At 41.0% G+C, this 18,366-nt stretch overlaps 1 protein-coding gene across 2 annotated transcripts in view; it reads left to right on the top strand.

Annotated features, from left to right (window-relative positions):
* Positions 1 to 1,937: 1,937 nt before the first annotated feature.
* CAP2 (cyclase associated actin cytoskeleton regulatory protein 2) overlaps positions 1,938 to 18,366 on the top strand; it is a 74,324-nt gene continuing 57,895 nt past the window's right edge. Inside the window, exons 1-4 of one of the 2 annotated variants that reach the window (XM_063402838.1) lie at positions 1,938 to 2,146; positions 7,878 to 7,985; positions 13,796 to 13,920; positions 17,525 to 17,625. In XM_063402838.1, coding sequence (XP_063258908.1) covers positions 13,797 to 13,920; positions 17,525 to 17,625 — 225 coding nt within the window. In that variant the 5' untranslated portion in view covers positions 1,938 to 2,146; positions 7,878 to 7,985; position 13,796. The remainder of the gene's footprint in view (positions 2,147 to 7,877; positions 7,986 to 13,795; positions 13,921 to 17,524; positions 17,626 to 18,366) is intronic. The other variant, XM_063402832.1, reaches the window with a different exon arrangement.

The raw sequence follows: 18,366 nt of genomic DNA, 5'->3' as shown, positions 1-18,366 counted from the left end.
AATCTCCCTTTCTTCTCTTCTTACTAAATTTATTACTTCTTGTTGCTTTCCCCTAAGACTAAGCCTTTTACGTTTGCCAGAATTCTCCTTGGGATAAGAAGAAATAATTTGACTGTTTTGTGAAAAAAGCACTAGAAGACAGGAATGAAGATTGATTACAGAAATGTTTTAGACATGTAAAGCATCTGGTGGTTTGGTAGCCTCATAAAACTTTCCATAGAAAAGAAATGCCTCATAGTTCCTCCTTCTTTTCTGTATGCCCATTATGTAAGAGGCTGATGTGAAGAGCTCAACTGAGCTTATAAATAAGCTCAGTAAGAGCTTATAAAACTTTTCATCACTTAACTACAATACATTTTCTCAAGTTAAATTGATCTTTTACAGAAACTCTATTGCATTTATCATCCTAAACATTCAGCTTATCAGGCTGACACTGCTCAAATATTGATTTTTTTTTTCTCTGAGTTTTAAGAGATACAGACCTGGAGCTTTACTCCAGTTTAGTAGTTTCACTGTTTCTTAATCCTTTTGGGTTTTCTTTCCAGAAGGAGATCTTCTGGGCTTGTTTCTCATTTCTCTTGAGTAGTTTCTGTGTTCTGTGCATTTTTTTAATCAGGTCTTCAATCCCATACTACCTTTACCCTTTTGGAAGGTTTGGCAAGACCCTCTGGTTTAAAACATGTGCTGTTCTGTTGATTTCATCTGGCTGCTTGTACATGCCAAGGAGAACTAGTTCATATCACTTCATACAGGAAACTGCGCCAGTGATTTTTGCAATTTCCAACGCCAATTACATTGTCTGCACTACTGAGTTTGGATCCCAGACAGATCTCTGCAGTCTGCTTGCTTTTGCTTAATGCCGACTTTAGGCATGTAAGGTCTATGAGCTGCTATTAACCATGGCATTCTTGTTAAAATATGGCTTTCCTCAGCCCACATTTAACTGCTGCACAATTAAAACAAATCCTCATGTTGTGTTTTATAGTGGTGTTGTCAGACCATCAGAAATGAAACATAAATTCTTCTAAAATAAGCTATATATGTGATAGAAAAATGTGCTACTGGTTTTCGCATGACCGCATGGTTGACTTGAAAAATATATTGACTTGAAAAATATATGTGGTCTTTTTTATTATCACTAACTAATGATTTTTTTTTCCATTCAAGAGCAAACTGTTTCTCTAGAGGCTGTGTGTTCATGGTCTTCTCCTAAGACTTATGTGCAAAAAGCCAGCTCATTTGATACGAGCACATGAAGCAGAAGCAGGTGAATGTCCCTTGGGCCCACGTGGAGACAAGCACCACACAACTGCAGAACACTCGTGCTTTACATTTGGCACGGGGTACGGGCTGGTGTGAGGCCCGGAGCGCCTGACAAATGAGGCCGAAGCACAAGGGTTTGCCCACTGGCAGTCCTAACTTCATGGCCACACTGAATGAAGGCAGCAGCCCCCCGTGGGCCCAGCTACGGCTGTGGTCAGGCTGGCACAATTCAGTCCAGCCCAGAGCAGGCAATAAAGTATCCAGGTGTACATGAGGCTGCCCTCGGCCTTTCTTGCCAGGTGAGGTGAGGGGTCTGATGGTTTCCACACGGGCCCGCTCCTCTTTCGCTCTGTGGACCAGGCCGGTGTCTTGTGGGGTGCTCACTTCCCGCCCTCCCAAGCCGTGCCCGATGGGCAAAAGCAGCCCCACCGTCTCAGCGGCCATGGGTGTCCTCCAGCCTGGGTTGCCTGCACTCTGCCCTGCTCCTCCGCGATGCTCCACCACTGCCATTTCCCGCAGATTCCCAGCCGCCGCCGTGAGACACCTCTCCCTCTCCCTCTCTCCATTTTCACACTCCACCCACTTTTTGCTTTCTTTCTCCATCTCTGCCACCGTCTCTCTCCCTTTCTGGACTTGTCTTTATTTGGAACTCCCGGAAGCTGCTGGGCATTGCTCTCCCTGCCTGCCCGGGCAGCTGATGTGACTGACTGGCACCGGCTCCCGCTGAGGAGGAGGAGGAGGAGAAGGAGGAGGAAGAGGAGGAGGAGGAGGAGGAAGAAGAGCGGCGGCGAGGCGAGGGAAGGGGGGGAGCGAGTGACCGGCCGCGGATTTTCATTGCAGAGAGGAGGGGGGGCGAAAAAGCCTACGCGGGTCATCAAAACAGGTAACTCAAGAGCAGGCGGCGGCGGGAGGGGCGGGATGCCGGGAGCGGCCCGACCCCCCTGGCCCCGGGCAGGCGCGGCCGGGGCCGCGGGTGCGCTCCCGCCGGTGGCGGCGGCAGGAGCAGCCGCAGCGGACATTTTGGGGATGGGGAAAATGATGAGGGGACGACTCCGGCTCGGCCGGGGCGGCAGGGCGGCAGAGTTATTCCTTGGGCGGACAGTGCTCCGGAGCTATCTGGGTCAGGGATCCGCGCTGCCCCTCGACTTCCCTCCTGTCACCTGCGCCGGGCTGCGCACGGAAAACCTCCCCCTCCCTGCCTCCCTCCCTTCCCCCGGGTGATAAGTGGGAAGGGAGTAATCTGGGCTGGGAGAGGGGAGACCCGAGCTAAATACCACGGCATGCGAGGGATCCTCTTTGGGGTCGAAGCCCGATTTCTTCCTCCGAGCCCCGCGTCAGCGCCGGGAGCGACCTCGGGGCTGCTTTCGGCTGCGACCCGGCCCCCGCCCGGATCCCGGCAGCCGACGGGTTATTGGAAATGCCCTCGCCTTGTTTGTGCGGGCCTGGCTGTCAAGCGGGGCCGGTCTTGAACTCTCTTAATCAGCGTAAGATGAGCAGATTCTGAGGCGGGCGGCTGCAGTGCCGGTGGGAAGCGGGGCGCCGAGCCTCGGATCCCCCCGCCCTTGGAGCCGGAGGTGTGCGCGTGGTGGAGGTGGCAGGAGAGCCTACAGGTTTAGCCCAGAAGAAAGGGTTAAATAGCATCTTAGGGTGAGCGACCTGACGGCATAATATATATACCTGCACATAAAAATATATACAGGGTACTTCAAGTACAAGGTGGCTTTCAGAGGGGGCAAGAGGAAGGCAGAAATGAAGACCCGTAAAGCCGAGGTCCTTGACATCAGGAGCACTCCCCCAGAGACACAGCCAGCACAAAGCCGAGGAGAACTTGTCGTGACCTCACCTAAAAATGTGCGATCTGTCCTTGGCTTTGGGGATTGCTGTAGATTTGTATCTTGGCATTACAGCATCACCAGTGAGGATTTTTATCAAGTAGAATTCAGATATTTTAATGTGTAGGGGCAGTCTTAAAAACAAGTACCATCTGGGAAAGAAACCTTTACATACCTTACCTAACCATGTTTGTTTCTGAGTGATGGAAAATGTCAGGGAAAAAACCCTGCACAGGGGTCATTCCATTAGGAAGTAGTTGGAAGGGATCTGTTTTAGCTGGGGGTCTGAATGGGATAAACCTGCAGATTTTATCAATTTGTTTCTAAGCCAGGCAAAAGTGGCAGTGGTTTATGGACTTCCATGTTTCATTGTTTTGTGAAATTGTAATCAGAAAACTTGTCCTACTTCAGAAATGTAACTTTAAAATTTATTTAGAAGAGGAAAGTAGTAGATGGAATGAGTTGGAACTCAATACAGTACTCCCAGATCTGGCCTTTTAAGACATTACTGTGAGTCAGATACCCTAATTTTTATGCAAATTTTATCCTAGCATTTCCTTTTAATTATTATGCAAATTATAAACTTTTTTCTGGTTTTATGCATTTTCAGCACCAGTATTTCATAAGACTGGCTCTATTTTGAGCAACTTTGCACAAGAACAAAGGCAATCCACCTTCTGTGACAAAGCCAGGCACATACAACAATATGGTCGTTTTGGTCTTGGGCTTAACAAAAATTCAAGTGTTCTGAATACTCCTATGATTCCTTTGTGTCTCCCCCTTGAATGCTGCTCAGATGTGGAAGGTGGTCAGGCACAACTGCAAACTTAGTGAATAAGATATGTTTTCTCAATTAAATAAAAATGAAGAGGATGTGCATTATATTCTATTATGGTAGAACCAACCTCTGACATGTTTTCATTATTCTTGGTCAGCTGTGGCTCTCACTTCAGTGCAGAAAAGTGCTTCTTAGTATACCATAAGGAACAAGGGTACTAAGATTACATTCCCTCTCATCATTAGATTTTCTGATCCCACTGTATAATTTTTATTAACCATACAAAATGCTTTGGGCACCCTAAATTTAAAAAATAAAAAAAAAGGTAACTCAAATTCAGGCAGGTCCAAAATCCATGAATTTGAATTAGCAGGTACTGGAAAAATAGAGTAAGAAGGGCTGGAAACCAGATAGCTTGTCTTCTATCCTCAGCCTCAGTGTTGACTTGCAACATCACCTGGACAAAGTCGGAAAATTTGTGCTTTAATCTGTGGCCTGTCAATGGCAATACAGTTGCAATTGGTTTGAACTCTAGGGAGTGAAACGATGAACGACCAAATATGTTAAAGAATATTCTTTGTGGTTCTGCACAAGTTCTAACATCACGTGCAACAGCAGCAAACTCAATAGCTGCAGTTGCTGCCTACTGGAACATCTGACTACATGGAATAGAACATTCTTTGCTTATTGTGCTTAGTGGGGCAAAACCAAAAAAACACCTCTGATAAATAAGGCATACATTTTTGCAGCTATTCTTCTGCTTTATTATGAACCGGTTAAAGGATTTTGCTTGCTGGAGTACCCCTGATATATATAAATAATTTTAATTCCTTTTTTCTAAAACTTCAAATACATCTTTTGCAAAAAGGGGGACAATTAGGAACTTGCCATATTCATGTGGTACAGAGTCTATTCCAGTTGTTTACATAATAGAAAATACTCCAAACTCTAAAGACTCAGCTTTTCCTCAGAATATCACTGCTAAGAACTATACCAGAATAGCAACACCTTTCCTAAGCACTGTATGCTGAAGTGACAAAAGCATGCATGAGCACAGCTGCATCTCTGGCAATGATTGTGCTGATTCAGGTACTTCATCAAGAGTAGAGAGTTTGGGGCTTCTTAAATCTCTGTGACCTCTGTCACCATTTAGCAAGGCTTTGTGGCATAGACACCACTACAGTGTATCCACATACTGCCTACTGCTGTCTTCATTTCACCTGTGTACTTAAGGTATTCTGACTCTCAATTTCAGGGACTTCTTGTAATTTAAAAGGTCCCATTGAGACTATTTTCTTGAGTATATGCTAATGGGAATTGCCCTGTCTGACCTACAGTTTTTCAGAGAACAGCAAGCCAAAGAGGTTGCTTGTAGAATTCCAAATACCCATAGGAGTATGCTCAGAATTAAAGCCTTAATGCTTTTGTAACCTATGTTAAAAATACCAAACAGGCAAATGCTCAATTACATAATTAAATTTGGGCACATTTTTCCAAGATCTGCTTAGATCCTAAGCTTTAAGCTATGTCTTTTATTAATTTAAATATTTAATTAAATGCTCTTTGGAAGGAATGCAAAGAATCATTTACATTTCTGTGTGTAATCTGTCATTGTCTAGAAATGGCAGACTAATTCACCTAACAGCTCTGGGTCCTCTAAAGCAACAGCCATCCTCAAAAAGGATAACTTTTACAAGCCTCTAGGGTAGGTCCAGTTTGATTTCTTGGGTTTTGCAAGACCTCACACTGAAACAGAGGAGGGATAAATAGTTAAATGTCTGAGCTCTTGTATGTGAGCAGGATTGCATGGATTATCTTTAAAGCTTGGGACCTCTCAAGTAGCAACCAGGTTATATCAGGAATGGTCCTTTTTAGTAGCATGTGGCCCATTTCATCCTGAATCAGAAGAGGCATAAATTGCAATGCTAGCAGCATTGCAAAGTCAGTGGGATGAATTTTAGAATGGGAGATGCATGAACACCTTGAGGTTTTGTGACCAATAAAGATCTCAATTGAGCTACAGAGCAGAGGAAGGACTCATACGATGGTAGAAAGTTTGCTTAAGCCCTCCTGGCTGCTGCTGTGCTGAAGGAAGAGCCAGTGGCTGCAGGCTGAGTGGAGCAGCCACAATGAGCCTGAGACCATCAGACACAGATTACAGCAGGATGTTCTGGTGAGAACAGGAACACTTGCAAACTTGGCTGAAATCGAGCCGAACTATTCAGGCCTTCAGCATAATATGGATACGCATAAGAAGGGTGTGGAAGCCTTGTGAAAGGCCACCAGCACAGCAGACAAAACTGTTACAAACCCTGGTACTGAATAACTCTAGTCTTGTCTTTTCTTCCGAGGTAATTTCACAATTTCTGTTTTTAGAGCTTGCAATACTCTTCACTTAATTTTAATTTCCTCCTTTGTTTTTTTACCTTTCACATCCCAGAAGTATTAAAACATTCGTACTTTGTAGAATTTACCCTTTCAGAGAGTTCAAATTCAATTTGTTTGAAACCGTAGCATAAAGGATCTTACTGTTCAGTTATTATGCACAGAAGCACTTGAATAAAATCAATGTCTGCATGCAGTATTTTTTCGGTTCAGCAAGGCAGTCTGCTTACATACAGTAATTGGACTTGTGACAGGTAATTAAAAGGCTTGTAAGGCCTTTAGGATGCTCCATTACATGAAGAGCCCCACACTAATATATGGTAAATGAGGTGGCTAAGAACACTGCATTTCTGTTGATTGGAGAGTTACTAAAACTCATACACTTCATTGGAGGGAGAGAAGAAAATAAAACCAAGACAAAAGACTATGAGCAGTGGTGACATGAAAAGGGAGCGTAAAAGGAATAGGAGAATGTACTTAGAAACTGGGTTGCCTTGGTTATTTTAAGTCAATCATGGTTATACAGACTGTCAAGTCTTGACTGCTTCAGTATATCATTAAATAATGAACTTGCTCTTTGTGATCACTAAATTCATGACAGTCAAAATTATTCAGCAAGGAATAGAAACTCTTCACAGAACATCCAGATAATTAGAAAGTGAACTGATACTCCAGGAGATACTAAGCACATACACGTGATATATTTTAGAGAATTCATATTAAATTATCAGAGGCCTAACTGCAGTCCGTGTTATTATTACATTGACTTGTAGACATACAGCTTCATGTGTGGAGTTCCTCATCCATATTATGGGACTAAACTGGGATGTGATAAGAAATCTAAAATTCATCAACAGTCTTAGGGGTATTTGTCAAAATAGAGATTTTTTACAAAGCAAGTTTTACAATTTTTCTGAACAGTGGGATGAAAAAGGTATCTATTCTTTTTCAAGATGTTTTTGTAGACAGCAGCCTGATCACTAGGAGAGGGAGAAAAGCAGAGGAGGAGCCAGAATGCAAACAGAAAAGTATGCTTTGTGTTACCAACAGCATAAGGCCAGACAAAGGAAAACACTTGGATTAAATGGAAGAGGTTCAACATGAACCTGCTTTTACCTCTTCTACGCAATTTTATTTTTGGCTTCTAAAAAGTAGACCTTTGAACACATGGAGGTTTTGCCAAAGAAAGAAGTCCACACACAAGGTAATTGATGTAGCAGTCTCTTTTGCACAGCCATAAGGGAGTCATTCATAGCATATCAGTGGGTTTAACACACACATTGAGCTACAGACAGAAATATTTTATGAGTATACTAGAGTCAGTCAAGATTTCTGATCAGTTTAATAGTCAAAATGACACATCTATCTACAAAAGCAGAAGTCATACAGACATTTTTGTCTTTTTGCTATTTCAGATATAACTGTCCATCTGAACAAAAAAAAAGGTCAAAAATCTAATACTGTTTGAAATACAAAATTATGTATTTGAACTATGTTTAAAAATAAAATAATTCTTTATACTTAAGAATGAATTGCTCCCAAATGAGCTTGTAGTAGATCTAGGGGCAAAGCAATAAAAGAGGCTGTGATTTGAAACTCAAATCATTCTTCTCACACAGGGCCTTACTGAGAGGTCTTCTGGTTTAATCCAAATTGACATCAGTTTGAGAAGACTGTTTACATTCCTCCCCTACAGCTAATGGAAAACAAAACCCAAACCATACAAGGTAATGTTCCCATTGGTCTACCAACACATACTTTCTTCTCACCACTGTTCCCTTTGCATTCTCCACCCAGAATCTTTTATGATAGCAACCTAAAGAGTTTCAGATGCTCCTCCTTACCAATCAGCCAGTAGGGAGCTGCTTCTGGGCTCTGTCTGGGAATGAGTAACTTTTGAGACCCCAAGCCAGTGGGTTTTTATTGTCTGAACAAGAATGGAATACAGCAGGAATTTGGGTCTCATGCCAAAGGTGGCAAAAAGATTGCCTGCTCCAAACACAGCTTGGATTTGTAGGTATTTGAATCATGATATAGGAAAAAGAGCCATCTCAGACCCAGGCTGTCTGTGTTTTTGTCAGAAATGAAGTGCTGTAAGATGCTTTTGTAATTTGAGGGGATCTTCAGGAGTGCATTTCTCCTCCCTTGATGTATGTTGACATATATTGTACAGAGGAGCTCCCAGAGGACGCAGTGCTGTGGATCTATAAAATGTTCATGACTGGCTCTCTGATAGTGCCAGCTGGCAATCTGGGGGGTTGTGTATTTTATTTCATATCTTGGTAGCAGTTTATTAAAAGATTAAGAGAGAAAGCTCATGTGCAAGGTGATGTACTTCCAAGGACAGTGTGATTTTCCAAGCAGTGCAGCAATGGTAAATACAATTAAAATGCCACCTTACTGCCTATATTCTGGTTTAGTCATCTACACTTTTTTGGCATAGAGAGGAAATCCAAATCTGACATGTAGGATCTCAGATGATAAGCATGAGTGAGACCTGGCATCAATTTTCAGATGCTAGATGAATTTGGAAGAACTGGTACTGAGTGAGGGCAGGGGAGAAAAGCAAATAAATTAACAGGTCGTTTCTTTTCCTTTTGAATTAAGAGAGTGCTAGGAAGGAAGACAAACTGTGGACCTTTGTACTCTTATCTCTTGCTGATGTTTGTGAGAATCATTTCATGCTTTACAATGTAGCACCATTCCTTTGTTCAAAACCCCCATTTTTAGATGCCTGATATGTCATCATATGGGGTTTTTTCCCTTTATGCAACTGTACTGCTTTTCCCTGTGCATTCATAACAATTATTTGTTTCTTCTTGAGGATGGAGCAATATTGTCCTCTGTTGTAAGTCACATACAATAGTAACAGGAATAGGACACGTGTGTTTTGACTTAGAGTTTGGGATCAGTGTATCAGGAAATTCTAGTCTACAGCCAGGTTTTTTTCCCTTGATAATAGATAAAAGGTGCTTTGAGACAGCTGGGGAGGAAAGCAATGATCTCCCAAGGCCTATCTATAAAAAGAAATCTGCTTTTTGGGCTTCAGCATGCTTTGTTTTACCTGGTTTTGGCTTTACTTCTTTTGTGAAAGAAATGACAGATGGTAGTATTACCACATGCCTTTAGCACTCCCAAAAAGAGATACCACTAACAGTAAACAGGGTAGAGGTGTGGATCATCTGTCTTGATTTTGTGCCCAAGAGACAGTTACCGATGTTAGTGTTTAAATGATTTGTCAGTAGATGTGTGTTAATACCTTTCCTGACTCTCAGGTGACCTTATTTTCAATGAAGGACAGTGTACTTCTCCACCAAGAGAGCAACTGGATAAGGATTACACGGGAGTTGAAATTTTGTTATTTTTAACTCCTTATAGGTGGTCAGCATCAACTCTGGGAAAAGATATATGATTAACCCTGATAATCACTTCAAGATCAAATCTTTAATTAAAATCCTAACAGGTGAATTAGAGAGCCTGTTTTGATGTAAAACCATGTTTTATGACAGTGGAAGCATGCCATAGACATATTTCCGTCCTCTTTAATGTGCAGAGATTTAATTTGACACTGTAAGTAGACCAATCTTATTATTTATTTATAATAGAAGCTCTGACGCTGTATCACGGCAGATAGTATCTTCACAGAGTGTAGCTGTGCCATTTGTGTTCTGATTCCTTTTTGGCTTTGTGGTATCTGACCATGCAGAGTGCAGTGTGGAATAAGTAATCAGCCCAGCAGCTGAATATAGGCCAAGAAAATGCTGAAGTGTGTCATAACATGAGCCAAATATGTAAATCCCAATATATAGGCAAAGATGTCAGTGTTTAGATTAAGAATGGATGAAGAGCATTTTCATGCTATTGTTCAGTGGATGTTTAGAACAGTAGCATTAATTCCTGTGTTTGTAAGGTGGTAACGCTGTGTCATTTAATGGTAAAGAGAGGTGTAAATGTAAGATTAGTGTATGTACATCTGATTTGCTCTTTTAGTGTTATGCACAGTAATCACAAAAAGCGTTCTTGCATTTCATACATGACAGGCATAACTGTGTGCTTGCACATATATATGAAAATAGATGGAAATACCGTGTACTCACAGATATATAAATGTACAGATAAAAAGGCAGACAGTGTAAACATGAGGAATATTAATTGTAATATTCTATATAAAAATAATAGAAATCTGACATCCCTAATATTAGGATAAAAATGGTTTCTACTTCTGTTTCAAGAGTCTAACAATATATTACTCTGTGATTGCTGGTGATGCCTGTTTTTGGAAGAACAACATTGTAGTTCTCCAGCTAATGGGAATAGAATAAAACTGTGAAGAATATGAGTAAAAGACTATGTTGTAGCAGGAAAGTGTTGCATAAAAAGATCCTTCAGGTATCTGAGCTGGGTTATTCCCCTGAACTTCTGACACTGTAATGTGTATTCTTAGTGTCTTACAGAAAGCCATTTATTGGGTAGAACATTACAAGTCTGTTCATTTGTGAGGCTCCTCAGACCTCCTGGTGTGTGCACTCAGATTATTGAATTTGTAATCAAACAGTTGGATTCTTTCACAGGTAAAATCAGGCTGAAGAAGCCAAAAAGTAACAGGGCTTCTGTAGAATCTTGTGCATAATTTTTGTGACATTTGATGATGTCATCAAGGAAAATATTAAGGCAAATGAAAAAAACCCCAACCTACCAGACTGTATCTTCACAGAAAGACAAATAGATATTATGCGAAAAATATTTTTTAAAATATGATGATGAGATTATGAAATTAGTTGATTGTAAGCTATGTTATGTACTAGTATGCTATGTTATACCAGCCAGACTTTAGAATGGTTGAAACCAGAACTTTTAAAATACACACCATTTTAGGCTTTTATGTCATAGGGTAAAATGTGAAAAGAATGTACTCGTAGTCTTTTTTAGGATTAACAGTGCTTTGTTTTAAGAAAAGGTTTAATATTCTCATAAAAGCTTGAATATTTCAGAAGGTCCCCTGATACATTCATCTCATTCCTGCCCAGATACTTGCAGCCTTACAAAAAATTTAAGGTGTGTTTTTCTAAAGTGAATTGATTTTTTCAAAGTGAATAGTGTGCATTTTGCAGTGTAAAGAAAGTGCATTGCCAGTGGATCAAGGGAGGTGATCCCACTCCTCTGCTTAGCCCTGGTGAGGTTGCAGCTGGAGTGCTGTGTCCAGTTCTGGGCTCCTCTGGACAAGGGAGACATGGAGCTCCTGGAGCAGGTCCCTCAGTGGAGGGACACAAAGCTGACCAAGCAACTGGAGCATCTTTTTCATGAGGAAAGGCTGAAGGGAGCTGGGCCTGTTCAGCCTCAAGAAGAGGCAACTGAGAGGGAACCTCATCAATGTCTATCAGTATCTGAAGGGAGGGTGCCAAGAGGCTGTAACCAGGCTCTTCTGAGTGGTGCCCAGCAATAGCACAAGAGGCAGTGGGCAGCAACTGATGGGCAGGAAATTCCCCCTGAATATGAGGAAGAACCTCTTGACTGTGCAGGTGACCGAGCACTGGAACTGGTTGTCCAGAGAGGTTGTGGAGTGTCCTTCACTGGTGATATTCAGGAACTGTCTGGATACAGTCCTGTGCCATATGCCCTGGGATGACACTGCTTGAGTGGGAAGGTTGGACCAGATGACCCCTCTGAGGGTCATCCAACCTGACCCATTCTGTGATAAGACAAGAGAGCCCCTCTGAATTTTTACACTGTTCGTATGCATGCTGTCTAATGTCATCCTCTTCTGGGGTTAGATTTTTTATTTAATATAAATAGGAAAACCCCATAAATTCCAGACAGAACTTTCTCATGAGAATGGTTCTCCCAAGGGTTTTGTGCGTAAAATCTTCTGCTTCACTTTTAGGTCAAACACAAACCTCATTACATTTATAGGGTAAAGTCTGAAGGTCCCACCCTGTTTGAAAGGCAGCGTGACTCAGAGCACAAGAGCTTTGCACATGTTTCCACAGTCCTAGTGGCTGATTTTCTCTCATGCTTAAATTTTTAGAAGAAAAATATTATTATATTTTAGTAATAAAAATTACTAGTACTAGTTTGTAAGTGAAAACATTTCTTTCCATGCTACTTTACTTTTATAATTATAACATCTAGGCATTCTGCACTGGCTGGGGAGACATTGAAGCAGCAATGTTGGGTTGGGTTGCTGAGTGGTGGAGTTTACTGGAATCTGCTATTAGGCTTTAATTTCTCTGCAATAGAAATTTTTCTCACTTTTGGCAGGCTGTTCCTTAGGAACAAATACATTTACACATTTGTTCCATACCTGCCTAATCATTCTAGTCTCCAAGCCATACAGGAATCCATGTCTTGTGGCAGAACACCCCAGGGTGATGGCCCCAGAGAGCCTCTGATTCCCTACTTGCCCCAGCTGGGGATGTGCATTCCCCTGTTGCTCCTGCTTTTCTGTATCCAGGTGCTGGGCAGGGGATGCAGCCTAGTGTGGAGGCTGGGCTGGCCACAGGGATTATGTTAATCGAGAGCCATCATCATCACATAACACCCCTTGCCAAATGTCACTTACCAGGATCAAACACTCACAACCTTAAGTGGGGAACATGTACATTAAACTCGCTCTATCAAATGATAGGGGATTTAAACATAGCTTTGCCTTTGTTATATAACTCTTTCTCACTCTGAATGGTATATAGCACTTTTTTTCCCTGAGAGATTGGCCAATATTCAAAAATGTCAATGCCTACACTGCCTCACATGTAGGAAAGCAGATAATCACATTGTAAGGAAAGAAGGCAATGTGTGAGTTGTTAAAAATGTAACCTAATTTCTGTTTAATCTTAAATCAAAAGCACTGCAGCAGTACTGCACAAGCAGGTTTCTGGATTTTTTCTTCCTCTATCCAAATGTTAATTAGAATTTGATTTTAAAAGCATGGGAAACACTGGTTCATATCAGATACTTCTGTAAGAAAAAAGTGATGGTAAATCATATAAGAAAAATAAACAGAAGACCTTCTTGGATTTTTTGTGTAGTCTTCAGTCAAGTGGCTGAGTCTTACTAAAAAGCATAAAAGACCAAGGCAAATTTCAGAATGAACATTTTCAAAAATCAGAGAGTATTAACTGGGTCTGTATTTCAGTTTCTGTAAATGCTGATTCAAATCATTGTAGGCAGAAGATTTTACCAGTTACTTTTGTAACTATTCCAGTCACCTCAGTATCTGGTTGTGAGCTTATACACATACACATTTTGTCATAAGTTGTTCATGTGCAGACTGTCAAAAGCTACACTAGCAGTGGTTGGAACCTGCTACGTGGAAGGAAGAACCAGAGCTGAGTACTGATCTGATTCCCTGCTGACAAAGAAGCAAGTTACCCTTTGTCAGCTGCTTCACTGCAACTGCTTATGTGCCAGAGAGATAGTGCTTAAAAATGAGAGTTTTACCATAAGAGAAAAAACCACAAGATGAACAGAACTACAGCATGAAGCAAGGACTTTACTGAGAGGGGTCTAACACTGTTTCTATCCATAATGATTTTTTCAGAATGGCAGAGACTCATGGCTTGATGGAGAGATTGGAGAAAGCAGTGACTCGACTTGAATCATTATTTTCAGATTCACACAAATCTGGTGGAATGGAGTGTGATGGCATCAATGGAGTCAATGGAAGTAAGTATGTTATTCTGAAGTGCCATCTCTCTGTTATTAAAAAATTGCAAGTAATGTATGTGTTTGTCTTCTAAGAAAGAATGTGATCCCACCTCCTACAAATTCTGTATCAAAATAAAATAATATTTTAAAAAATTATTTGGAAATGTCATGTGACAAGCTTAGTAGCATGCACAATTCTAAACTAGTATGGCCTAGAAAATTCATGATTTTACTGTTTCTTAAATGTACTGTCCATGTCTCAAACTTTATTATTCTTTCCATTTTAGCAATTATATATACAACTTCTATTGTTATAAATAACTCCCCAGGTAAAAATGTCTGCATGAGCCCAACTAGCAGAAGAAATTAGACATCCTCTAAATGTAAAGCATAAATATTCCTACAGAAGTCACCAATATAAACACTGTTGATTTGCCAGCTCTCTCTGAATTTCACAGTGCAGACCCAATTAATTTGTTTAACATCCGTAATCAAATATGAATTTGTTAGGAAGTATTTGCTTACTAAGGACTGCTACACATCCATGGCCTTACACTGTTATCTCTTGAGCTCTCTTTTCTCAAGTGGCTCTCCAAAGCATTATGTGGGTAATATACCAAAAAAAGACTCTTCTTTGTCTATTCACATCGTAGCATCCAATCTTTTTTTTTCGTGCCTGAACTTTTGTGGTACCTGAAAGTTACAGGCTAAATAACTTTACCTATGTGGTGCTTCTAAATCTGATTTAATAGAAGTGCTCTTTCCTTTCTCCAAAACTTGTTTTTGCATCCTGAACCCCAACACATATCTCTTTATTCGCTTCATGTTCTTTGCTTTCTGTATTCCTTGCTTTTTCTTGCATTCTTCAGAGAAGAGCACATCCCAGCGTGGACTCAGCTGCAATACAGAAACTGCAGGACACATGGAAAGTTGCAGGCAGCTTCCTTTACTGACACAGCAGCAGGTGAAGTGTGTGAGGCTCTGTATTGTCGCCTTTGCCAGCTAACACATGTGAGGGACGTTCCCTGCACTCCTGTGTGCCATGGGCCTGCACACTGCAGCTGCTGCAGAGCAGCTGACTGAGAGCAGCGTGGTTCTGTGGCAGGAAGGGAGCATCCTCCAGCAGGCTTCCCTGGCAGAGGAGTTAGCCAGTCACAGAAAGCTTCAGTAAAAAAGTGCTGGCAGTCCAGAGAAAACCTAGGCAGCTAGTAAAGTGTAGCAAAGTCAGGGAGAAGTACAATCTGTGTATAAACTGACAAATAAATCAATCACCACTAGGACTGTGCAATTCTCAAAGAATTCAGTCAGGTAATGAGTCCATTTAGGTGAATCTGTATTTATCCAGAGCACAGTATTGCAGAACCAGGGCTGCTTTCAGATCAGGACATAACTCACCATGCCAGGTACTTCCATAAAAACTGCTTATATTCTTGACCTAGCCTAAGAGCTCAGTCAGGTGAAAAGATTCACCCCCCCTGGGAAGCAGAGCCTGAACGCCCCAACAGATCCCTCGAAGAAACCAACTGAGAAGCCTTGTTGAAGTGTGATTGTAAAACACACCCGCTGGGAGACTGCAGAAAGAAGCTGAGATGAGCAGCACCATGGGGTGCTTGCCAGGCTGCACGACATCTCTAGGCAGAGCTGGCTCACACAGGGACTCAGGAATTAGCTTTTGCTGGTGCAGTTGGGAAAGTCTTCAGTTTGTGTGACTGCTACGCCTACAGTGCCCCAAACACCACTCCGTGTGCCTGTGTCACTGTGCCTCTGCAGAGGTTCATGCACCTGCCACAGCCACTGCAAAGGAAAAAATCTTACAGGTCTCTTCTTTCTTTTTTGCCTTCAAACTGACACTCAAGCTGGAGCATGACATTTTTTAAATGTCCAGTTGAAATGGAGGTATCTTTCTTTCTTCAGTCATGACCTCCATCCCCTGAAAGACCATTCCATAATTAGAATTACAAAAAAAAAAAAAAACAAACAACCTTGGCTTTTCAAGTAATACATTTTCAGAAACAGGATGGGAGATCTGTACCTTTACTATTTTCCTAAATGGCATTACAAGAGCAGGATTGCAAATACGTCATTCCATTGCTCTGCACGGCCCACAGCAAATTCTAGTAAATGCTCCTGGGAGTGAGCTGCATTGAATAGTAAAAAATAGCATCACTGCTTTCTAGTTCTGCATAGGACAATTTGGTGAACTGTTATGTAAAACTATGCTCTAAAGGAAAATGTTACAGTGATTCTTTTGGCAACATGCACATATTTTGACAAAGAACATAAATGGGCTTTAGAAAGCATCGCCACAGCTAAAACCTTTTGTGCATTAGGTCATTTGAGGGGTTTACACACAAACACTTAATATGGAAAAAAGCCCAGAAATTCCTCAGAATTGTAGGTGAATGGCATCAAGAGAACAAAAGGAGCCTTGAAATCCCACCTAGCTGACTAACTACATTTTGTTTTCCACACAGGCCACTGCAAACTCCAGTTGCCAGAGCCTGTCTTTTTTTCTGTCATGGAGCCAGATGACTCTTGTGGAATAAAGAGAGCTTTCATGACGATGAATTTGGACACAATTGTTACATAGTTCCAAAAGGTTAAAGCAGATTTTCTCCGGATAGCCTGGTGCCTCTTCAGAGGAATCCTCAGGCTTCATTAATGAGGGAGAGAGGCAGGGAAGAATTTTAACCTTGTTCTTGCAGATCCTACATATGTCATAGATTCACATGTGTGTCATTCATGCTGGATCTGGCAAAGGTTCTGAGGCACAGACAAGAGATGAGGAGTAAAGGGAGGGCTGGAAAGCATCCAAGCAAAGATTATTTTTGCAATCTTAACAGGTACCACAGAGTGACATGTAGAAGCCAGGTGCTTAGGAAACTGAGGCCCATCTTAATTTTCTGATTGTCCACTTTATCAGGAAACTGCTCTGTGTATCATATAGAAAATAGCAGCTTTATTCCTCTTTTGTAATGGATAGCATATATATAGTAAATGGGGTATGTAATCTGGAAGACTTGTTTGAGCTTTCTTTATCCAGTGACAGTTTTGCAAGGTGAGACAACAAAATGAGGAGATTATAAAGCCATATCTTACTGCAGAAATCTACTGCTAACCCATTCCAAAGACTCTATTACTGGAAATGGAATTGGTTGCTATTAAAAGCCACTAAACAACACAGAGATCTTCAGGAATGGGTGAGTAGTATAAAAATAGTTGTTGAGTACAGTGCAGGTTCTTTTTAGGGGATAATATTTGGTTAAAGTACAATAGGGGAATTTTGTTAAGAGTTAGACTTCTCAGGTCACTGCTTTGAAGGGCTGAGAGATGTTTGTTTTAGCTTATGTTATTTTAAGACAAAAGAGGCTTCCCATTACATTATACACAGGAAATTCTCTTCAGCTTCCTATTCAAATACTACCAAGAGCAGGATTTTTTTTCTCTTCTTTCTATCCAGGACAAAAATAATTTTACATCCTTTTTCACTGATTTCATAAATCAGACATGAAGTTATAGCAATCTCCTCAGTTTCTATGATACCTCTCCTCCATCTGTTACACATGTTCTATGCATTATATACTTTATGAAACCATTGTAATGGAATGTTCCTCTTCTACAGGCATAGCACCATACGTGGAAGCCTTTGATAGGCTGCTGAATGGAAGTGTTGCTGAGTTTCTCAGGTACAGCAAGATTCTTGAAGGTGACGTGAAGACACATGTAAGTATTTACTCAGATTTTCCCATGATGATACAAGTATACAAGTCTTGGATTCTATGTGATCAGCCTTGATTTCTGAGCAGAGGAGTATCTTAATAGCAGAATAAACTCTAAGGTATTAATTCTTGTCGTAGTGATATCCTGGCATAACATACTGAGTACAGTTGGTTTGAGAAGGGCACAAGATTGTATGGATTCATAAGAAGAGATTGCTTGCCTTCTACAGCATCAAATTTGAACACCACAGAATGCAAAATATATAAGTATTCTCAGTCACAAGCAATTTAAATAGTTTTTGTTGGCTGCTGAGCTCTTTGCAGGACAAGAAGACAAATAAGAACATGTGCAGCAAATCAGTAGCAAACAATAGGTGAGCCGAAGCAATGATAACTCCCTGTAGTTGCTTTCTAGGCCTGTGTATGATTATTGCAATTAATATAGAGATTTTATTCTGGTTGTTTGTTTTTATTATTCACATCTCTTTCATTTGTAACAATGTAGCAAACTAAATGTAGCAAACTTTATTCAGCCATTTAAATGAGCTTTTGTTAAAAACATGAATTATAGCAAGGAAGTACTGTGGCATCATTTTCATGATGACACTTTCTAGCCTTATGATCTTAACCTGAACTTGTTTGTGTCATTTTATTTTTTTAAGCCAATCTTCCCTAAAATGGGTGGTGATAGAATTGACAAGGGATGGACGCATCTTACCAACAGTTTAGCAGTGTAGATTTGGGA

This window comes from Prinia subflava, chromosome 1 (genome assembly GCF_021018805.1).
Source record: "Prinia subflava isolate CZ2003 ecotype Zambia chromosome 1, Cam_Psub_1.2, whole genome shotgun sequence".
In the NCBI taxonomy this organism is placed as follows: Eukaryota; Metazoa; Chordata; class Aves; order Passeriformes; family Cisticolidae; genus Prinia; species Prinia subflava.
The sequence above is the reverse complement of the archived record's forward strand: the minus strand, read 5'-3'. Positions and strand labels throughout refer to the sequence as shown.